This window comes from Sprattus sprattus, assembly GCF_963457725.1.
Source record: "Sprattus sprattus genome assembly, chromosome: 1".
Lineage (NCBI taxonomy): Eukaryota > Metazoa > Chordata > Actinopteri > Clupeiformes > Clupeidae > Sprattus > Sprattus sprattus.
This window is the reverse complement of record NC_137920.1, coordinates 28,505,308-28,528,640: the sequence shown is the minus strand read 5'-3', so window position 1 is coordinate 28,528,640 and position 23,333 is coordinate 28,505,308. Positions and strand designations below refer to the sequence as shown.

Here is a 23,333-nt window from a genome sequence, read left to right as displayed (position 1 = left end):
CCTCACTATGAACACCAGCACTGAGATACAGGACACCTGCACTGAAACACCTCACTTTGAACCCCAGCGCTGCAGCCATACGCCAGTGACAGCCATGAGCAGACTAAGCTGGGGTTTTATGTTGGTTTTGACTAGGCACCTTGTATGGGTACAGCTCCCCTTTATGGTCGGCTTATTATAGTGGTGTGTTTGGGCAAACCTGTGGGCTCCAAGGGGTCCAAATGCATTTTTTTGATCTCATTGTTTTAACCAAATAAGTCAGTCGATGTGTCATGTGTGTTCAACTCTTTTCTAATTACTGAATATTACAGATGACTGAGGAAGTTTCCAGACATGCATAGCAGCTGGGGATAAGTGTCTGTTTCGAACTGCAGTAAGTGCTTCATCATGTCACTGCAAGTCAGCAAAGTAGAGGGGAAGGAAATGACGAAGGCTACATCAGTCGTGCCCCATCACACGGCCCATATTCATTCGATTGCACGCGCTCTTTGACACGCTCTTCGCATTTCTCAATGGTGAGTATGTCATTTCAATTACATTATTAATACTCCATTGTTCGTTTTAGAAGATGTTTTTGGAAGATGTATGAGTTATTTAGCAAATAGTACAAAATTGTGCTACAAATGCAATACTCATAGTTTTACAAGTACCTTACCATCCATTAAATAAAATCCCAGTCAGTCTAAAAGTGTTTTTAAGTGAAGAGTACACAGTAGCGTTCTGCACAGATGGTGAGGAGGAGGGTGAGAACATGTAGGATCCATCACACTAGTCCTATCTAATTAATTATGCAGTGTTCAGGCTACCAACTTATCCTCCTCCAGAATGACATTTGGCTAACGGAACACACACTTATGCAGCCTCTACCCATCTTCCTACACAGGCTAATAATCAATAAGAATGCCGGAAAAGTTTGAAACTAGAGGCAGCGCAATTCTATGACGATCTATTCTAGTTTTATCTTTCTGAACTTCGATCAGCTCTTCACACTTGTACTTGTTGCTTTGCCCCTTGAGGTTCGTCAGACATGATTATATGGCCGACTGTCTGTCTTTTGTCCTCCTTCTGTTCACCTCTTAAAGTTGTTACCCTCAATTCTAATGCAAAACATCAGCACACAAGTCACATAAGCAACATAATATTTCAGCCAATCAGCATGTTCCTGCCGTCCTTTTTTGTGCACCAGCCCACAGTGACAAATGCTTTTCTGTGAAAAGGGGTTTCTCAACTTTTAAAGCCTCAACTCGTACTATACTGTCTGTAACCAAATGTAGTAGTCTAACCCTGATGCTTTCTAACTACCTGCCTACCAACCGCAGCTGGCAGGACCGCATGTTTCAGGAAGTATGTGGATCGGACATGTATTTGAAGGCTTTACACACAAATTCACCTTGGCTGTAGATAAGTTGACATTCATAACCTGATCTCTCTGGCTTAGAGTCTGTTTTGAGTTTGTATGCTTAACTGAACAATTACTCCTTTAAATAAAAAAGAAGATAGAAAAAGATAATTGCCAATGGCATCAGCCAAACACTGCAAAAAAAAACAGGAAGTTCTAATGCATCTTGTAATTGCAAAATGATCTTTATCTTTCATCTTGCACAATGAGCCTTGTTTTTTGTGTTCAATATGTTCCAGGTCCATACAACCAGAAAAGTCACCTTCTTTGTATCCATGCTGGTGGTTTGTTCCTCAGGTGAGAAAATGCATGATTGCATGAGGTGCATGAGAAAATGAAAATGAAAAAACTGCCTTGGTTTTCATTTTTTCATGAAAAAGAAAATAATACATCAGTATAAAACAATAAAATCAGTATGAGTATGTTTAGATAGTTTTATTTGTTTCTATTCATGCTTCATGTCTGTGTGATTCAAGTGCCTGATGGAGAAATTCTAACACCAGACCCCCCTGACCCCGATGGACCGCCTGGCATCAGAGGACCACCTGGCCTCCCTGGCCTCCCTGGCCTCCCTGGGCGTGATGGACGTCGTGGCCCTGATGGACCTCCTGGCTTCCCTGGGCCGCCTGGCAGAATTGGCCTCCCTGGCATCAAAGGACCATCTGGCCCCTCTGGACCACCAGGCATGAATGGCCCCCCTGGCCATGACGGTCCTCCTGGTCCCCCAGGAATCTGCACCTATTCAGAAGGAGGTGAGACAAGCACTTTTGGGTGGTAACTCCCGAACGTGTACAGAACAGTGTTTTTTACGTTTACATTTAATAATTTACCAGACACATTCTTTTCCAAAGCGACTTGCAATTAAGGATCAACAGAGAGAGGATGCAATCATCAAATTTGAAAATGACAACAAGTCATTTTTTAAAATGTGTTTTTAATTTGATTTTACTCTCCTGAAGATGATCTCTGTTTTCCCTACCATACATATACTCTGCTTTCCCATCAAATCATTACTCATGTACTCCTCTTAAATATCAAATCAATACTCATGCACTCATGTACACCATTCAAGCATCAAATGAAGCAAATAAAGTTATTATATTTAATATCATAAGCAACATCCTAATTCATGTTCTGGAACTGATAACTAGGAGTAAGTCGTGACAGGTTCACTCAACCCCAAGTTCAGGGTTTATGCCAGGCTAGGTTAACCACGCATTGTGGAACACCCTTCAGATGTGGTTTCTGATCACATATGATGTCTAATGTGGTAAATAAAACACGTTTCTTGTATTTTAAGCTTTTTTGGGCCATTTCAGTGAAAATGCATGTTTATGCCAATTGTAAAGAGGGCCTAACTTAATGAAGTGAGAATTGGCATTAAAGTAGCATACTACACTAAGAACGTTGTGTGTGTGTGTGTGTGTGTGTGTGTGTGTGTGTGTGTGTGTGTGTGTGTGTGTGTGTGTGTGTGTGCGTGCGTGCGTGCGTGCGTGCGTGCGTGCGTGCGTGCGTGCGTGCGTGCGTGCGTGCGTGCGTGCGTGCGTGCGTGCGTGCGTGCGTGCGTGCGTGCGTGTGTGTGTGTTTGTGTTTGTGTGTGTGTGTGTGTGTCTGTCAACTAGAAAAATATGGACTGTCATTCATTGCCATGGCAGGGTGTGTTGTCGCTCTCCTGGATGCTGCTGCCTTGATTGCTGTTGTTAGTTTCCTGATGAGGAATGAGTGAGTAACAGCTGCAGCTTTTGATACAAAATAAATGTAAAGCTTGTGTAACATGAAATTATGTGCTCCTGTCATCCAATGTTTCTGCAGAGAATCTAATTTAAGTAAATTCATTTACTTTTAATTAATTAATTTTACTGTGTTTTCACCCTCATAAGTTTTAAAGAAATGTGATGGCTTTAATGCAGTCTAATCACATAAAACTCTTAACACAAGGGTTAGATACAGTAGAGGATTTATTCAGGAAATACCTAAGAACATAAATCTTTGTTTGAAAACTGTCACAATAATTTTTTTTCTTTAGGAGAAACACAGCAGTGAGAGGCTCAGGAGTGCATTCCCAGGTGCTGCAACATAATGTCTGTCTTCCTATTTTGAACTATTCTTTGCTGAACTAGTCAGTGGCAATGGCAGTGAACGTTAAGCAAATATAATAACAAACTGTCATGCACTATTCTCTGTCATGTAATCGGTTTAATGTCTAAGTTCCTGCATGTACAGCTTAACTTCTTAGCCAGGTATTTTTGGCCTGACATGACAACTATCTCTCTAAATGTATAAACTAGACCAACACAACAGGCCAATGTTTAGGTAAATAAATAAATAAGATAGTTGCCCTCTGTTCAGGCGTCATCTTCTATCAGAACACATGTCCTCTTTTATTTATATTTCCATAGAGGCCTGATATGGGCCCACCTGATGATACATACACAGCTCTGAATCTCAGAACAAGATCACCTGATTATGAGACTCTTAGTGTAAGTCCCTCACATAATCAGGCTGATAATTGAATGGAAAGATGGACAGGTGAACAGATATTACTTCGTAATGTGAATAAAAAACTCATGTCCTCTTTTATTTATATTTCCCTAGAGGCCTGATATGGACCCTCCTGATGCAATATACACAAGATCACCTGATGATGACACTGATTATGACAGTGTTGATGTAAGTCCCTTAAATAATCAGGCTTATAATTGGATGCATACATGGACGGACGAACATGCTTTACTTTAACAACTTAGGCATGTCATTGTATGACACTTTAAACTTACACACACACACTGACTCTTTACATTGTTTCTGTTTCATGGTGCTAGCATTACAGGTATCCCCCAAGTGTACCTGGACGAAGCCATTGATGAATACTGAAGCCTCTGCAAACTCCAGCTGATGTTAAACTCGCATTATTCCACAACCTTCAAATAGCAACCAACTCGGGACAGTGTTTCATAAACATAGACACTGATCCTGTGGCAGTGTGTGTGTGAATACCTACAAAAGTATGCATATGTATTTGTATTTGGGGGTGGGGGTGATGGGGATAGATCATTAGGACAGATAACATAAGTGAGATTACTTAAGTAAGAACAAGGGAATAACATAAAGACGTAGTTAATCATGTATTGATGTTTGAAATCTCCTCATAATTCTTTTTTGTGTGTTTAAAGTGTGATTAATAGGAACAACATATCATTTTCACATCACGCAATTCTAACTACTGCAGTTTCAGTGCTGTTTGTATCCTGTACATTTGCATGTGGTTATGCAATGGTTGTTATACATTATATACATCCTCATATTCATCATGTTAAAACATGTAAATTATAAACCCATTAAAACATTACCACATACAGCATGTAGTTATGCATTTCTTGTTATAAACATCAATTACATTATTCAGAAATGGATAAATACATTCGGTGATGTTTCTGAGCTCATGCAAGTGGCAGAAGTAGTGACGGGAAGCAAACTAGTTGTTAAACGCACCCAGTTTCTCTGGCAAACACACTGAGCGCATTGAAAACACTGATGGCTTGCCACAGAACAACACTAATGGCTTGCCACAGAACTGCTATGGAAGACCATCAGGACAGGGTGGGGCAATGGTAGATGCCCCACTGACATTTTGCAAAAAATTGAAATATATTTGAATATTTGAGCACTATGGCCAATGGAATAATACTCCTCCTGAAGCAACGTCTTGATTGGCTGTAATGTTGTATGGTCCAGTCCGAACCATGTTGTCCGTTTTCCATGTACAAAGGCGGGACTGAAGGACTGAAATTTAATTCATGTTGATGCAACATCCTGTCCATGACGATGAAGAGGAAGCACATTTTCCATCCAGTCATTCTGACCCAGTGGTGCCGTTAAGTCTGATATTTTAAGCCATGCCCACAAACTCCTAAGAACCCAGCTGTTTATATAGAAACACCTGACCCATCGTGCAACATAGTGGAAATAATGTGGAATTAATGTGTATGGAGCTGGGATGCTTGGTCGTATAAAATTATGATTTTCTTTAACTCGACACACTGTACTGACTAGTTTTTCACCCTTGCTTTTACTCAACCTGTTTTTAAAAGGAAGCTGCTGAGGTGTTGCATAAGTTGTACTAGTTGATCATATCTTTTTTCATGCGTGTGTGTCTGAGTGTGTGTGCATGCGTCTGTGTTTCTGTGTGTGTGTGTGTGTGGGTGTGCCCCTCCTTTGGTTAAACTGAGCAAGGCCATTCTTAAGTGAAGTCACACAGCAGAAGAGTCCCTGACAGGGTAGGTGGAAAATTTAAATGTTTCATTTTACCGAAAATAATAATTGTTTTACCAAAATAAGAACTGTTGTAACAAAATAAGAACTGTTTTTTCTAAGGTAAGAAAGAGATTATCCTAGCTGTATCAGCAAAACACAAAAGCCATGCTAATACAAGGATAGTGTTCCCTACTTGTTAATGCCATAACATTAAGCTAGTTGTCATGCATTTCGCTGTTGTTGTCTTCCAGTGATTAATGATAAACTCTGACTATGATGAAAATGTGTTTTTCATTTGGTTCTGTGGTAGAAAAGGACACATTAGGTGTTAGCTGCTTTGTGCTGATGACACTGATTCTGATGTGGTCAAAAGCGATTTGAACATTCATGGACTGTTTGCTTATTTCCTTTTTCAACTGTATCTGCCTCTCAACTGATAGGTCCAGGGGTTACCATGGTAGCTCACATCCTGATGTAAACAGCGCTGGGGAAGCTACTTTGAAAGCATAGCTTTGCATACTACCAACTACTTCACACTGGAAGAAGTTGAAATAACAGAAAAGTTACCCTAGTCAGAAATCTTGTTCGGTTAACTACAGCTTACTTAGAAAAAAAAAACAATTTTGTGGAAAAAATTGAAGATCAAACTGACAATGTACATGTGATACGGAATTATAACAAAAACAAATACAAAATAAAATGTGCAGCTTCAGTTTTGTATACAAGTCAGACACCTGCCTTCCAGAAAGACCAGGTCTGTGTCCTGGTGGGGGTATTACACCAAGCAGCATTACTCAGTTAGCAAGGCCTACAAGTGAGTAAGTAAGGTTTTTCACACGTCCTGTATTGTGTGTGTGTGGTGGCTGCGATCACTGCAAACCTGATGTCTGGGCTATATGTCTCAGACATGAGAGAAATATAAATATATACATTTTAACCATTTTAGCAACTGCATGTTATGAGAAGGGAGGAGGCTACATGTGTAAAATATAGTAACCCAATGTAGGCTATAACTACAATATGTCGATAAGATAAACAAACATAGGTAGTAAGTAGAAAGGTAGCAGTTTTCTGTTGCACTCTCTCTCATTCTCGCCCTCACTCTGAACAGATCAATAACAGAGGCAGTAAACAGCCACTGGAGGGGAGAGATGACAAAGCTAAAGGTCTGCATCTTGCCAAATCTTCCTTGTCACAGGAACCACTGCTGGTGTGTGTGTGTGTGTGTGTGTGTGTGTGAGTGTGAGTTTGAGGGAGAGAGGGAGGAGGGGACAGAGAGCGAGAGCGGGAGAGAGAGGGGGGTAGGTAGAGAGAGAGGGAGAGAGAGAGAGAGAGAGAGATAGAGAGATAGAGAGATAGAGAGAAATTATAGTAGAGTTAATTGGGGCCACTGTACCGTGATACATACTCAAATCTGTTTCACAACGCAGCTACCAGGCCCACCCAACGCAGGCGGTATGAAGAGGCCCAATAAACTAGCGTACCATCTAGCATGATAGCATTTCTTATTGAAGCTATTGAGAACATATCATGCTAACAAGCTGTGGAAGCTTTTCTTACATTCTTGTGATGTTTCTGACTCAGAACACAACACAAAATGAAATAGTACAAAGCCTTGGCCGCCAGTGGGAATGACAAGTGTGTTAAACTGTTCCTCACATGACCATATATGATCGAAAACTAAGCGCCTATACAAAATATGCCCCCTAGGAGTGATACATCCCTGCAAACTGTTGCTTTATGCAAACAGCACTCAAAGCTACCTGAAGCTGAAGTAGTTGGAAGTGTAATTTTGTTCTCTGTAATAGATTAACCTAATTAATTTCACTTTCTCCAATAGCCCAATATATAATCTATTTAGTCTCATTCCACTTCACTGCTGCTGTCTGTAAGAGGAGATAAGGAGAAGAACCCCTTCACTGTAATATACCCAACAACTCCTCTGGAACAACAGGGTACTGCCAGCATGTTTTTCAGTGGAAGACACATATCTATGGCCATTTCCCTGCTGATTATGCCAGGTATGCATTTATTTATATTTGTCAAAGTAATTAATCTCAAAGACAAAGTAATTTATTTTGTCTGTTTTGTTTTGTTATGGTTTGTTGATGTATTGTTCTTCTGTATTATGTAGCCTCAATCAAGACATTGCTGCAAGTCAATTCTGTCTGAATAAATAATGATGATGATTGATGATCTCATTTGTATTGGAATTTTGGCAACAGGAATTTTATATGGTGTAGTAGGGTTAGGGTTAGTGGTGGGGTCTCAGCATCACATTGTCAATTTCTCCAGGTGAACCCATGCTTGGTTGGTTATGACTATTTATAACAGCATGTGACATCTGCTATGAAAGCCCAAGTACAAGTACTCCACAAGGTCACAAGGTAACAAACCTTGATGTACCAGGGACCCCATATTAGTCTGTTCACAGTGTTAGCACATGATGGAACTGTGGTGGCATACATGTCCACTTGTCCAAGTTTTAGTTTGGGCATTTTTAGCATGTTTAAAGTTATATACAATATTATAGAACTGGTACCTACTCTTGGTGAATGAGTGAAATTAAATACATAAATATTCTCACTTCACTTGGAGTGTGATACCTTTTTTCTCTTTTACAGATAGAATATTGAGTTCATTTCTTGTTTTTTTTTTTGTCTATCTTGTATTTCAGGTGTCATTGGTGGTCCATGGGATGTCTCCTATGCTCTGAGCTTCTGTGCTTTAAATGGATCATCAGTGACCATTCCCTGCACTTACACATATCCCCCAAAACAAACTGTGGAACAAGTTTGCTGGTACAATAAAGAAAATAGAGACCTGAGTCAAAGCGAACATTTTAAAAACAGAATTCATTATCTTGGGGATACAAAGCATAACTGCACACTGAGAATGAATGGTCTGAGAGAGAGTGACGCCAAAGAAAAATATAAGTTCTGGTTTAAAACAAATCAAGATAGATACATTGGGGCAGCTGTTACTCTGAATATCACAGGTAACTATCATTTTATCAAGCTTCGAAAGTTTATGTATAGGTTTAGCTTCTATGAGAAATGCTGAAAAACTCTATTCTGTTGTATCCCGATATGACAATGTCATCTTACTGTTATCAGTAATCACATTGATTCATTGCATTTGGATACCTGTGGAATCATTCTTTCACATGCAAAAGCTTGTTAAATGGGTGAGAACTAAACCAAATGAAAAAGCCATGGGCTGTTTATACCCTTTCAGCTCTGCAGGTGAAGATACGTCCTACGACCGTGACGGAGGGACAGAGTGTGACACTGACCTGCACCACCACCTGCAGTCTAAGCAGCCCCTCCTACATCTGGTACAAGAACAGTCTGCCTTTGTCGACCAAGCTCACACCGGGCAACAACACCCTCTTCTTCAGCGCAGTCCACATCGCAGATGCAGGCAGATACGTCTGTGCTGTAGAAGGTCACAAGGATCATCCATCCCATGCAGTAGCGCTCAGTGTTAGGTGTAAGTATGTGACCTTTGGTACAATGTCACAATGCTACAATGTGTACAGGTGCCATCAATTCTAAGAACACATTTATAGGCATTTTTGACCAGTATGCAGCTTATGAATTTTATATATATATTTTGTATTGTGCAGATGCACCAAGGAATACCTCGATATCAGTCACTCCCCCTGGTGGCAATATACTAGAGGGCAGTTCAGTGACTCTGACCTGTAGCAGTGATGCCAACCCACCAGTGCACAACTACACCTGGTACATGAAGACTGGAGAAGAAACCTTACAGATAGGATCGGGACATAATTACAGCGTCGCCAGAATCCACGCTAAGTGCAGTGGACATTACTACTGTCTGGCAAAGAATGATGTTGGAAGTGACCGGTCTTTAGCCCCGCTGGTGGACGTCCAATGTGAGCAGAGATGAGATCATTCACTGTGTGATCTTAAGTGTCCTAGATTTCATTGAACCTGCTGACGCTGTTTATTTTAAACGTTAGATGCTCCAAGGAATATTAAAGCACTGCTCAGTTCCTCCGGGGCTATAATGGAAGGCGCTTCAGTGACTCTGACCTGCAACAGCGATGCCAACCCACCTGTGCACAACTACACGTGGTACAAGAAGAAGCACAGGACTCAATCCAGCCTGATTAGAACAGGGCAGAAGTACAGCATCTCTCATGCCAGGGCTGTACACAGAGGCTGGTATTATTGTAAGGCAGAGAACAAAGTAGGAGCCACTGCATCTACAGCTCTTCATGTACATGTGCACAGTGAGTACAGCTACATTCAGCTGTGCATTCAGTCTGGCTTTTATGATTATATCAATTAAGTTCTGTTGGCTTTTATGTTTATATCAATTAAGTTCTGTTGGCTTTTATGTTTATATCAAATTAGTTCTGTTGGCTTTTATGTTTATATCAATTTAGTTCTGTTGGCATTAATGTTTGTATCAATTAAGTTCTGTTGGCTTTTATGTTTATATCAATTTAGTTCTGTTGGCATTAATGTTTGTATCAATTTAGTTCTGTTGGCAGTAACGTTTGTATCAATTTAGTTCTGTTGTGGCACATACATCAATTTAGTTCTGTAGAGTCACTTTGACTTTGACTTTGACTCCATCTCTGTTAGTATAACAAGTGTTGTTGCCTGTCATGCACATGATTTACAAGAAATAGAAATTAAACCATTCTTAGAGTTACGAAGAATGATGGAGTTCCTGAATTGTGCCTCACAGGACAGAGTGTATATACTGTATATACAGCCGCGGAAAAAATTAAGAGACCACTTCAAAATTATCAGTTTCTCTGGTTTTACTATTTATTGGTATGTGTTAAAGTAAAATGTACATTTTAGTTTTATTCTATAACCTACTGGCAACATTCCTACTAAATTTCAAATAAAAATATTGTCATTTAGATCATTTATTTGCAGAAAAATGACAATTGGTCAAAATAGCAAAAATGATGCAGTGTCCTCAGATCTCAAATAATGCAAAGAAAACAAGCTCATATTCATTTTTAAACTACACAATACTAATGCTTACACTTAGGAAGAGTTCAGAAATCAATATTTGGTGGAATAACCTTGATTTAAAATCACAACTTTCATGTGTCTTGGCATGCTCTCCACCAGTCTTTCACATTGCCGTTGGGTGACTTTATGCTACTCCTGGCGCAAGAATTCAAGCAGCTCGGCTTCTTTTCATGGCTTGTGACCATCCATCTTCCTCTTGATCACATTTCAGAGGTTTTTTATGGGATTCAGGTCTCGAAATTGGGCTGGCCATGACAGGGTCCTGATCTGGTGGTACTCCATCCACACCTTTACTGGCCTGGCTGTGTGGCATGGAGCATTGCCCTGCTGGAAAAAACACTTCTCAGAGTTGGGGAACATTGTCAGAGCAAAAGGAAGCAAGTTTTTCTTCCGGGACAACGTTGTACTTTGCCTGGCTGAGGTTTGTAAAAGACCATAAGGATTGAAAAAGCGGACTGGAGGTTCTTCTAAGTTCGTCTTCTCTGATGAGTCCGATTTCACAGTAGGTGCAAGACTCTCTGGCTTGTAGGCCTCTCCAGGTCTCCGTCTAACCATCAGACGACCATGTGTTGGGCAAAGCTGAAAATTGGACTCATCAGAGAAGACGAACTAGAAGACCCTCCAGTCCGCTTTTTTCAATCTTTATGGTCTTTTACAAACCTCAGCCAGGCAAAGTACAACGTTGTCCCGGAAGAAAAACTTGCTTCCTTTAGCTCTGACAATGTTCCCCAACTCTGAGAAATGTTTTTTCCAGCAGGGCAATGCTCCATGCCACACAGCCAGGCCAGTAAAGGTGTGGATGGAGTACCACCAGATCAGGACCCTGTCATGGCCAGCCCAATTTCGAGACCTGAATCCCATAAAAAACCTCTGAAATGTGATCAAGAGGAAGATGGATGGTCACAAGCCATGAAAAGAAGCCGAGCTGCTTGAATTCTTGCGCCAGGAGTAGCATAAAGTCACCCAACAGCAATGTGAAAGACTGGTGGAGAGCATGCCAAGACACATGAAAGTTGTGATTTTAAATCAAGGTTATTCCACCAAATATTGATTTCTGAACTCTTCCTAAGTGTAAGCATTAGTATTGTGTAGTTTAAAAATGAATATGAAGTTGTTTTCTTGGCATTATTCGAGATCTGAAGACACTGCATCTTTTTTGCTATTTTGACCAATTGTCATTTTTCTGCAAATAAATGATCTAAATGACAATATTTTTATTTGAAATTTGGTAGGAATGTTGCCAGTAGGTTATAGAATAAAACAAAAATGTACATTTTACTTTAACACATACCAATAAATAGTAAAACCAGAGAAACTGATAATTTTGAAGTGGTCTCTTAATTTTTTCCGCGGCTGTATATATATATATATATTTTTTTTTAATACTTTATATTTTCATGTAATGCTGATGTGACTTTTCTTTTTTGTGTCTAGAGAGCCCACTGTGGTGGTCCATAGGACCGCTGTTAGCACCTATACTCATCCTCATGGCTGGCACAGTGGCAGTGTGTCTCATGTGTTGGAGGTGAGTGGTCAATCAGATTGCACATCACAAAAACACACACACATTGACACAAACACACACACAAATGCACATTTATGTACACACACACATTTTACCTTCAGACTTTAAATTGTTTTCTGTAGCTAAAGTAAGTTTTCTTTTTACGTCCCTTTGGATAAAAGCGTCTGCTTAAAGACTAAATGTAAAGTGGTAGAGCAAGGTTCTAACAGCACCACATAGAGAAGACCTTATAATGTATGTCTTTGCTACATTGGCTAAAAGAGGCTGCTAAATAAATATATGTTGACAAATGACTAGTCAGATTTTCTTATCCCAGCACTGTTGTGTTTTGTGTTCTCTACGGTCATTATGTCAAGTTGTTCCGTATGTTTTTTTTTCTTGTTTTTAAGAAACACGGAAACTATACCAGCAGAAGAGGACAGTATGGCAGACAGTGGAAAGGTAGGGTATGTTACAGAAGGAGGTGTGTGACCTGATAGGAGCAATTGCTCAGATGGACTTTTCCTCTATGGATATTTCCACTGCACTGGATGGACTTTTCCTTTTGGTAAAGAACACAGAACCATTGGTTTGATACCCGGGGAACACATGCCGATGAAAAAAGTATATCAGTGCTGTGAGTCCCTTTGGGTGAAAGCATTTGCTTAGTGCGTATATTTTATTTCCCACCTGTACAACTATTCTCTTGCCACACTAGGAAGACTCCGGTCCCATTTACTGCAACATTTCAGCAATGCCCACAGCCTCTGGCGCAGACGCAGACGCAGGGGATGGCGATGACGTCCAGTACGCCACTGTTCGGTTCACCCACAGCACAACACAGGATGGGCCCCCTCATGGCTGTGCGAGCGAAGATGATGTTGAGTATGCCACAGTGAACTTTTCCGTTCTCACTACCACTGATGCCCGGTAAGTACGTTCTCACTGTTGGTGCACTTGGGAAATGAGTATGTACTGCGTGGTGGGAATGTGCTGCATGGAGTACATACTGAGCCGATGTCCTGTATTCCCACCACACAGTTCCAGTGATGGGAACTTTATATGGACAACATGCCATGCTAATTGTTTCTGTATGCAGTATGTACATAATGCCGTACACATGAGTCTATAGTTTATTCTGAGTTGATGGCATGTATACACAACTCTCCAGATGACAAATTCAAGTGAATCTCTTCAGATAATTAGGAACATTTGAAAATTGTGCTATTGGTTACCCCCAGGCCTGAGGAGGAGTCTGTGATCTACAGCAATCAGCAGAATGCATACAAATGAGGACAAAGAGTCATTTCACCAAATTGGACCAAAATGTTGTGCTTACTTTTGTTCAGTCCAGATTGATCTGTATGTAGCTTTTCAGTAACAGTATGCTTGATTGAAGCTCAATAAAAGTTATTACGGCCAGCTGGAACTGTAGATGATAGGCACTAATAAATCTGAAGATTTTCAATAATAATAAAAAAGAATAATTAAAAAAAGCAAGTATCTTCACATTGTGTGTCTAGTCTTTATAGTACCTACTCTGATACAAGTAAAATTGTGTCTGTCAATACATCCAAAACTAGTCTTTGATAACAATTACAAAAACGTTTAAAACCACTAGACATCGTATTCTGGTGAGAGGCATGTAGGGTGCCTGCAACTGGTTGGATGAATTCAATTCAATTCAATTTTATTTTATTTCGCCATTTACACAAGTACTAGGAATTTGGATTGGTTTTCTCCATGCAGGCTATAGCATCACACATAGAACAGAACAAAAGGACAAGACAGAACAACAATACAAGGAAGTACTAGTATAAGCAGGATCATACATAGGAATGGAGGTAGTGCAACAATAGAAATGTTAAATAAAGTTAAATAAATAAAGTGCTATGAAGTGCCATGAAGCTCATGTGTAAGAGCTATTTATGAGGGCTATTGCTTAGGGAAAAAAATGTTGAGGTGACATGAGGTTTTTGTCAGGATGGCCCTATATCGCCATCCAGAGGGGAGACGGTTAAAGAGGCAGTTGACAGGATGTGAGGGGTCTGCCGTGATCTGCACTGCTTTCCTGAGGGATCTGGGGCTGTGAAGGTCCTTGATGAGGGAAGGGGGCTGATGATGCGCTCTGCTGCCCGTACGGCTCTTTGGAGCCTGGCCTAAAGATGGCTCTGGGACCGAGAGTGGTCCCTTCAAAGGGCACTGACATGGCCACCTGCTGGTGAATGACCAATACAAATTGGACATTTAAATTAGGGAAAAAAATAAAAGATCCAGCTGATGAGGAATTTACTTTTCAGCGAAAACTTGAGTTGCTCTTAAAAGAGCCTTTGGGTAAAGTGGGGGTTTCACTAGATTTACTTGGAGTTGGTGTACTTGGTGACGGCCTTGGTTCCCTCAGACACTGCGTGCTTTGCAAGTACCCTGTGCCCTTTGCGAATCTGTGCTTTTCAGATGGGATCTGTTTGGACTTAGTGAAACACATGGCTGCCAGACATATTCGACCGATCCGACATCACAGCAGACACACATCCTAATGGGAATGCAGACATTTTGAACATTTATTCGAAACAAACACTTTGAACACTTTCGTCAATACACATTTAGGGACAATCAAAGTTGTAGCCCATATGGTTCATACAGTTCGTGCCTTTGGGACGATTTCAGGTTTGTACTTTACCGAACCTAAAAATGAGCGGTGACCATACCATTTTCAATAATGTCCATCATGTCTCTCAGTCAACACTGGCACTCATCCTGGAAAGAAGAAGGGAAAAAAAAAACCTACTTGTACTGTATTTTCAGATCTTTAATTTTAATTTTACTGCAATTGTAACCTGGATACAGAATGATATGTTGGTCTGATATTTGTTGATCTTAAAGTGTTATGCACACTACTGTAATAGCATGAAAACTGGGAAACTCTTTGTTGTGATTCTCCATGTTGACTGGTTTTGGGTGTATGGAGAGAAATTCATTGTATTTTCTGCAGCATTGGTCTTGTGTAGTTTTTGGTGAATGTATTGTATATTTGCACTTTCTCTGTGTACTTCACTTACACTACCCTAATCACTGAGAAGTAGAAATGCAAAAAGTGTGAGGTTGACATCTGCTTATAGTGGTGCAAATCTGGGCAAATGTTTTGCTCCTTGAGTGTAAGGTTTTGTTCATTGTGTAATACTTTTGATTTGAGTGTTTATGCAATCGTACAAAACTTTGGTGAATGTATTGTATATTTGCACTTTTCCTGTGTCGTTCACTTACACTCTAATCACTGAGATGTAGAATTGCAAAAAGTGTTTTAGGTTTGCAGCAGCAGTGTGTAACTGGTACAAACAGAATTACAGTGTTTCACACAAAAAACTTCATGTACCAATCAGTCGACCCAATTTGGCATTACTTCACACTCCCTTATCTGTATAGACTCTGACTTTCCTGCTTTACACTCTAATGTCAATTACACATCACCTTGTCAAAACACTACACACAATGCTCAGTTGTTGCACACACTTTTCAAGTAAAATCTCAAAGCAACAACAACACACAAATATAAACATTCAGGTCAGTTGCCTGTGATGTGGATAAGGCCCCCCTGCCCGACAGGAACCGTAGGCATGTTGTGAAAAAAACGATAAGTTATATGTTTCATACGTGTGTGTGTGTGTGTGTGTGTGTGTGTGTGTGTGTGTGTGTGTGTGTGTGTGTGTGTGTGTGTGTGTATGTGTGTTTGTGTGTCGGAGTGTGTGTGTGTATGTGTGTGTATGTGTGTGTGTTTTAGTGTGTTTGTGGTAACGCAATTTGTTTTGATAAATTAGTGTATTGTTTTTAGATGCATGTTTCATTTTGCAAAGGATGTGAATTGTTCTACTAATTGGGTGTGTGGTGGTGCTAATTGTGTGTAGTGTTTTGAAAAACAGGGCCCTGTTTTCAAAAATGTGCTTCAGCAATCAAGAAAAAACTGTAATGATATTGTTCCATACATCATGGTATAGTGTAGGCGTGGATGGGTTACAGGACTGAGAGGAAGTTTAACAATAAGAGATATTACTTGCAGGTGAACATGTTATAAGATTGCATGCCTTTGAATCATCAGGTATTTCCGTTGGATTGCCTACACACTAAACCCTGCCTCACTAGCAAGGCACAATAGACTTACACAGACTAAACTATAAGTCCCACTTGGTCCAGGTCATACTCTTTTCTACGCCATGCACTTCACTATTCCCCATCGCAGCAGACATCAACATAGGAGAAGAGGAGGACAGTTTCACAAAGAAAATAAGTTTCTCTAACTGTGACACAGAGAAAAACACCATTTAATGTTTAAAATCTCCCTGAGCCTTGCCATGCTGATTTTGATGATTATTTTTTCAGAAAAATGCAGGGGGCTGGATATCCCCCCTTCATCTGCAGTTGGCTGTGCGTAACGACGAGGAGTTGAACAAATTACTTTGTGGTGTCACCAGTGTTAGGCTCAGAGCTTGGGGTTAACTTACACTTTCTACTCCCCTTATATTTGATGGCAGTAGTTACTAGTTACGATTTTACACAAGCTTTTAAAATCCAACACATTGTTAAAGAAGGCTTCTAATGTCTTACAAATAGAAGGGTGCAGTCTCAGATTTCAAATGTTCATGAATTGTTAACAGCTCCACCAAATAGTGATTTTCCCTCTAAATGTCTCACATAGCTTAAGTCAATAAACGTTCCAATGATCTCACATCTAACCAAAAGTGAAAGACTAGTTAAAAGGTCAAAAAAACAGATTGTGGCGATACATACGTGGAGTAGCAATAGTTTCAAACGTTTCAAAAAGTTAAACAAGACTTTGACTCATTGTTTTAATATGGGCCACCATAGACCCTGAACAACTAGAGGCTCACAAACATCTAAACAATGGGCATCAACAGGACGTTTCTGAATGTATAGTTAACCTTATGTCACCTCAACAATTATGTTGTTTGTACATTGGCTGAGGTAGTTTGGTCTTTCTGGCTGTGTCGAGACAACCCAATGGTAGTAAATTGAGTGTCTAAATATAGTGTGTTTATGTTCAAGTATGTATCAAAATCAAGCTAGGGTGCTGGTGTTTACATAAATGCAAGTAAGATAAATGGCATTGACCTGTGCCTGCTACACCAGTTATTAAAGAAAACAACATCAAGCCCTTTTCTGATAGGTGTATGTGCCAATTGGTGGGGGGGCAGAGTGGCACTTTAAGCAACTTGGAATGAACTTTTAAAAAGTAATTGGGTGGCTCTTAAAAGAGCCTTTGTTTGATAGTTTAGAGATCAGATTTACTTGGACTTCTCGGTCTTCTTGGGCAGGAGCACAGCCTGGATATTGGGCAGTACACCACCCTGAGCGATGGTCACTCCGCCGAGCAGCTTGTTCAACTCCTCGTCGTTGCGCACAGCCAGCTGCAGATGGCGGGGAATGATACGACTCTTCTTGTTGTCACGGGCAGCGTTGCCGGCCAACTCGAGAATCTCAGCAGTCAGATACTCGAGCACTGCAGCCATGTAGACCGGAGCACCAGCACCAACACGATGAGCATAGTTGCCCTTGCGGAGCAGCCTGTGAACACGGCCCACGGGGAACTGGAGTCCAGCCCTGGAGGAGCGAGTCTTGGCCTTTGCTCTAGCCTTTCCACCGGTTTTGCCTCTGCCGCTCATTTTAGGAGTTGTATGGGTTCTTCCGAATACTGAAGTGTAGCAAAACGGGGAGGGGAGTGTATTTATTCTCCTCAAGCTCAGCGTTGCTCATTGCCTCAGTGGTTGAGGCGAGAATGCTGAGAGCCAATCAACGTGTAGGTCCTGCGGGAAGACAAACGTTGCTTCATTTTGGCGCCTGCTGGATATCCTTCTTTCCTTTTGTGCGTGATCTCCAAAATCACTGAATATTTTAACGCATGAAATAGTTAAAACGACACCTTCCAGTTTAGGTTGCAGCTTGGTTTCCAGATATGTCAGTTCAATGGTCACAATAATCACAAAGTCCCAGAATCTCCATGTATTGCGAACACCTTTAAAATGGAACAAACTGAAGTGGTTAGGTGATACAAAGTATCTAATGGACCGGCTTGTAATCATGTTTGAATGATACAAAAATAACAACGATGAGCAGAATTCTGCAAGCATATTTCTATTATTTGGGGATCCGTCAGCTGTATTTAATTGATATAGAATTGAATAGCTTATTAAAGATGTATTAACAACACACTGTTTATTTATTATCAGCCACTCTGGCTAAACTTCACTTAAAGATTAACTTTTCTTTCTGGCTCTAAAGCAGGTGAATACATACTGCCATACCATGTGTGTTCATTGCTTAATTGGTTGGTGGGGATTTAAAACCTTGATAGACTTTACATCTTCAGCTGAAAATATTGCAAACGTAGCTTGAGCTTGAAGCATACATTACTCATTACGACCAATTGTTTTTATAGGAACAATGCGTTTGAAAGACCGCACACCATCATGGGTAGTTAGCTAGCGAGAAAGAGGGTTACATACACCACTTTAAAGACAGATCCCGTAGCCTTACTATGAAAACAACTATAATAAAATGGACTGTATGGGTTACAAAGAGTCGAGCTCCCAAAGGCCATGGATCCTTTTAGTGGTTCGGTCGGTCATAATAGTTACATTTTAGACAAAGAGGATTGGATATAACCGTCCACTTAAATTCTATGTACTTTGAATACTGAATGACGTGTCAAGGTGACGTACAATTTGCTGCATGTACGCGCCAACACCAGTAGAGAAAAGTAGGAGGGACGGACGAGGAGGAGTGTTTATAGTCTTCAAACAGGTCCTCCAGATGGATATAAGACCTCGTACAACACGCTGAGGTGCACACATTGCTGTAAAACTAAAACAGTGACAATGAGTGGAAGAGGCAAAGGAGGAAAAGGACTCGGTAAAGGGGGCGCCAAGCGTCATCGTAAGGTTCTTCGTGATAACATCCAGGGCATCACTAAGCCCGCAATCAGGCGTCTTGCTCGTCGTGGCGGTGTGAAGCGTATCTCTGGCCTCATCTACGAGGAGACCCGTGGTGTGCTGAAGGTGTTCCTGGAGAACGTCATCCGTGATGCCGTCACCTACACCGAGCATGCCAAGAGAAAGACCGTGACCGCAATGGACGTCGTCTATGCTCTGAAACGCCAGGGTCGTACTCTGTACGGTTTTGGAGGTTAATAATCTTTCACCTCATTCTGAGACAAGAATCAACGGCTCTTTTAAGAGCCACCCAAATACTTACGTAAAACATGATTCCAATTGCGTTTAAATTGAAAAATGGGAATGTTCAATACCAATGTGTGGTGTAAGATGTCAACTACGGCGCACTAATACTGAACATAACCGACAATGCACAACACGGCCAACAGCCACTGTAAATGCATAATTATTTATTTTAGTGAGCCTTCTCCTGTAAGGTTCCTTGTAAATGTATTCCCACTGATTTCATCGCTTTACTGCATAATGATAAGCATAGCTATATCCCCATATGCAATACCAAGTTCAAAAGTACAATTGTATGAGCTGATCCACGTTACATGTAAGTGGCGAATATACCAAGAGCAGTGTGTTTGCAAAAGTATTGTGAGGCAATGTAAAATGCAGGCCATTGCCAGGGAACTCAAGTCAATGAAAAAACCATCTCACCAACAAAATCCCACGAAGATACTCTGGGGCCCCCTACAAAGTCATACACGGCAAACCTTTTTTGAGTTTTTCCTAATCTGTTTGGGATAACACAAGACATACAGGAAAACTGAAGAAAAAAAACTGTAACTCCCATAACACAAAGGAGCACTCCTATGGAAACCAAATTTGAACCAATAATCAAACCAATAATCAAATTCACATCTTAGTCTTTTTGACATGTAGATATTCTAACTGAAGAAAAAAACGATTCAGTTATTGAGTCATATGCTGCAACTCACTTTCATGGATGCACGTATAGGCTACTTGAATCTCTCCTATAAAGACTTTGTCAGTGTTAACGATGCAGATTTATTGAAAATATGTATCACTAACAATGAGGCTTAATTAATGCCGCAGGTCTCGTATATTGACTTCATTTTAGTCATGCCAAGGTAGCTCAGAAAGTGCGGGAAGATGACAAAAGAAGGGGAAGTGCGGACTAAACTATCTTTCTGTGGTCAGAGCGGGCTTAGCAGACGGACCCGCCCCTGCGCTTCAAAGTAACCAACCATCGTCTGGGATTCTGGTCATGGCTGGCCTAGGTGAAATATTAGCATAGAGTGCTGTATATATAGAGGTGGCACGACTGCATGCAGTACCGCAGTTCTGTCTGAATCCTCTTACAGAAAGCATCATGCCTGAGCCAGCAAAGCCCGCCCCGAAGAAGGGCTCCAAGAAAGCCGTGACCAAGACCACAGCCAAAGGCGGCAAGAAGCGCCGAAAGACCAGGAAGGAAAGCTATGCCATCTACGTGTACAAGGTCCTGAAGCAGGTCCATCCCGACACTGGCATCTCCTCCAAGGCCATGGGCATCATGAACTCTTTCGTGAACGACATCTTCGAGCGTATCGCTGGAGAGTCTTCCCGTTTGGCTCACTACAACAAGCGTTCCACCATCACCTCCAGGGAGATCCAGACTGCAGTGCGTCTGCTTCTGCCCGGCGAGCTTGCTAAGCACGCCGTGTCTGAGGGAACCAAGGCCGTCACCAAGTACACCAGCTCCAAGTAAAGCGTTTTACGCTTTTCAACCCAAAGGCTCTTTTAAGAGCCACCCACATTGTCTTTGAAAAGCAGTTCCAACATAATCAAAATCTCCTTATGTTTTCAGGATGTTCCTCTAGAGAGGGTTGCGCCTACCTTGTTTCGGAAAATGACATAAGACTCCACTAACACACATTTTTGTAATATGAACGATGATCAAACCGAATTCTGAGCTCGAAATACGCACCTTGTACGCATTTTTAAAGTTGTACGTCAGCTGCAGCCTAATTCTAAAAACGAAACGACATATGTGGAGCAGTTTTGCAATGCAGAGAACACAAACTGCAACACACACTGCACTATACAATAGGTCTGCGTCTAAGTGTAGATGACTCGATACACTGGCCGCAACAACGTAACACCAAAAAAAAACAACCCCAACAGTTCCAGATGTTGCACTCGTCTTTTTTTGTCAACAACAGGCGTGTGACAGGGAGTTGCAGAGTACGTAGCAAATGTTTAGGAACATTGTTTTGCATATGGTGCTGTCTTCCATCAGATGTAGCTAGTTCTTGGTATCGCTTCACCTTAGTCTTTAACTTCGGTTCTGACTGATCTTGATACAAATACAACTGCAGCTATCATGTTATAGCTTAAATCTGTATGCACTCACTATTTCTATTTTATATTCATTTGATTTAAATTGTTTGGCATCACTGTGCACGTACATCCGTTGCTGTTCAGCACTTTGAGCTACATTGTTCTGTATGAAAGGTGCTATACAAATATAAAGGTTATTAATACTACTACTACTATATGCCATACACATAGAGTATATGGTCAAAAGAATTTTCGGTCATTCTAGCGTCGGCTTTCTTCTACTGGGGGGCTAAACATACTGTATGGTAGTAGAGTATAGTATGTGCGTGGGCTATTAAATAGCGTGTGTACCAACACTGGATGGAAAATGAGCTTTCATGAGTTATTTAGGTGGCTCTTAAAAGAGCCGTTTGTTTTTCTTGACGTTGTCGGGATCAACTTAAGCACGCTCCCCGCGGATGCGACGGGCCAGCTGGATGTCTTTGGGCATGATGGTCACCCTCTTGGCGTGGATGGCGCACAGGTTGGTGTCCTCAAACAGACCAACCAGGTAAGCCTCGCTGGCCTCCTGAAGAGCCATGACAGCAGAGCTCTGGAAGCGCAGATCGGTTTTGAAGTCCTGGGCAATTTCCCTGACCAGACGCTGGAAAGGCAGCTTGCGGATCAGCAGCTCAGTGGACTTCTGGTAACGACGGATCTCTCTCAGAGCCACTGTGCCGGGCCTGTAACGATGGGGCTTCTTCACTCCGCCGGTGGCTGGTGCGCTCTTACGAGCAGCCTTGGTGGCGAGCTGCTTTCGCGGAGCCTTTCCTCCGGTGGACTTACGGGCGGTTTGCTTCGTTCTTGCCATTGCAAAGTCTGCTTCAATGCTAGGAGTATGCCAGTACGCAAGCAAGCAGGGTATTTATAGGTTACAACCTCGACCAGCCCCCTGATGACGTTTACTTGCTGGCTACCGCTGATTGGTATTCAACGCCCTGATTCCGGTGGCGCCTAAAATTCAAAGTACAAAGCCCTTCTCCTACTCTACGAGCGTTTTTGCGTTAATTCAGAAATTCGTTCAGTATATAGACGCTTGACGTACAAAATGTATAATCTTATCCAACAACAACGCAAGAAGTGTTTGCTTGCATTTTTAATGTACATATTTGCCAATATCTTTATATTCACTGGCAGTCAATGCCTTATGATACTAAACTTTAAGTTAACTTGGTATTATCAAATGTATTATACATTTTCATTGTGGGAAAAGGGGGTCATAGTTAGTAACTGTGGTTTTCAGAGTACTGTGTGTTGGGCACACACAGGCATTTGAGACTGGAATCAGATTCAAAACCTAGAACCAGCGACCTCAGGAGTGTCCCAAATGCATGGTCTAGTTACCAATCCATGTACTTGGACACCTTTACCGCACATATGTGTGAATCTCTTTCACTAAATAGATGTGAGTTTGTATGTTACAGTACAGAAACTTGAAATGCTCGTTTCACATTAACTTCATATTCCTTTAGAAAGCCCTAGGCAGTTCCTATTTTCCATGCTTATATCTTATCTGCAAACATCAAGTCCAACTTTCACCCATTACATTTGTGCATCATGCCGAATAGAGCCTGGGAATGCCCATTCTCAAATAGATGTGGGTGGCTCTTAAAGTTTTTACCATTGAATAAACACTCAAATAAAAAGTATAACACAATTATCCAAGTCGTTTGCAAGGAGCAAAACCCGGCCCAGAAATGCACCACTATAAGCACAATGTCAGTGCACACTTTTTGAGAAACAACACAGTGATTTACAAAACACTAAACACACTTGCATACATTACGACACAGAAGAATATCAAGATGACACTTCCTTCCAAT

The 23,333-nt window shown here is 41.2% G+C and overlaps 4 protein-coding genes across 4 annotated transcripts; 2 read left to right on the top strand and 2 right to left on the bottom strand.

The window, feature by feature from the left end:
• Positions 1-17,478: 17,478 nt before the first annotated feature.
• LOC308361100 (histone H2A-like) lies at positions 17,479-17,856 on the bottom strand (the record flags this gene model as incomplete). Its single annotated transcript, XM_080833351.1, has 1 exon — positions 17,479-17,856. One exon carries the CDS (start codon positions 17,854-17,856, stop codon positions 17,479-17,481), a length of 378 nt encoding a protein of 125 aa, XP_080689477.1.
• A 1,212-nt stretch (positions 17,857-19,068) lies between these two features.
• On the top strand, positions 19,069-19,380 carry LOC308376070 (histone H4; the record flags this gene model as incomplete). The annotated part of the gene is made up of 1 exon (XM_080852325.1): positions 19,069-19,380. The coding sequence occupies one exon, from the start codon at positions 19,069-19,071 to the stop codon at positions 19,378-19,380; it is 312 nt and encodes a 103-aa protein (XP_080708451.1).
• A 1,144-nt stretch (positions 19,381-20,524) lies between these two features.
• On the top strand, positions 20,525-20,899 carry LOC308364510 (histone H2B 1/2-like; the record flags this gene model as incomplete). The annotated part of the gene is made up of 1 exon (XM_080837643.1): positions 20,525-20,899. One exon carries the CDS (start codon positions 20,525-20,527, stop codon positions 20,897-20,899), a length of 375 nt encoding a protein of 124 aa, XP_080693769.1.
• Positions 20,900-21,910: 1,011 nt separating this feature from the next.
• Positions 21,911-22,321, bottom strand: LOC308364499 (histone H3.2; the record flags this gene model as incomplete). The annotated part of the gene is made up of 1 exon (XM_080837633.1): positions 21,911-22,321. One exon carries the CDS (start codon positions 22,319-22,321, stop codon positions 21,911-21,913), a length of 411 nt encoding a protein of 136 aa, XP_080693759.1.
• Positions 22,322-23,333: the final 1,012 nt, after the last annotated feature.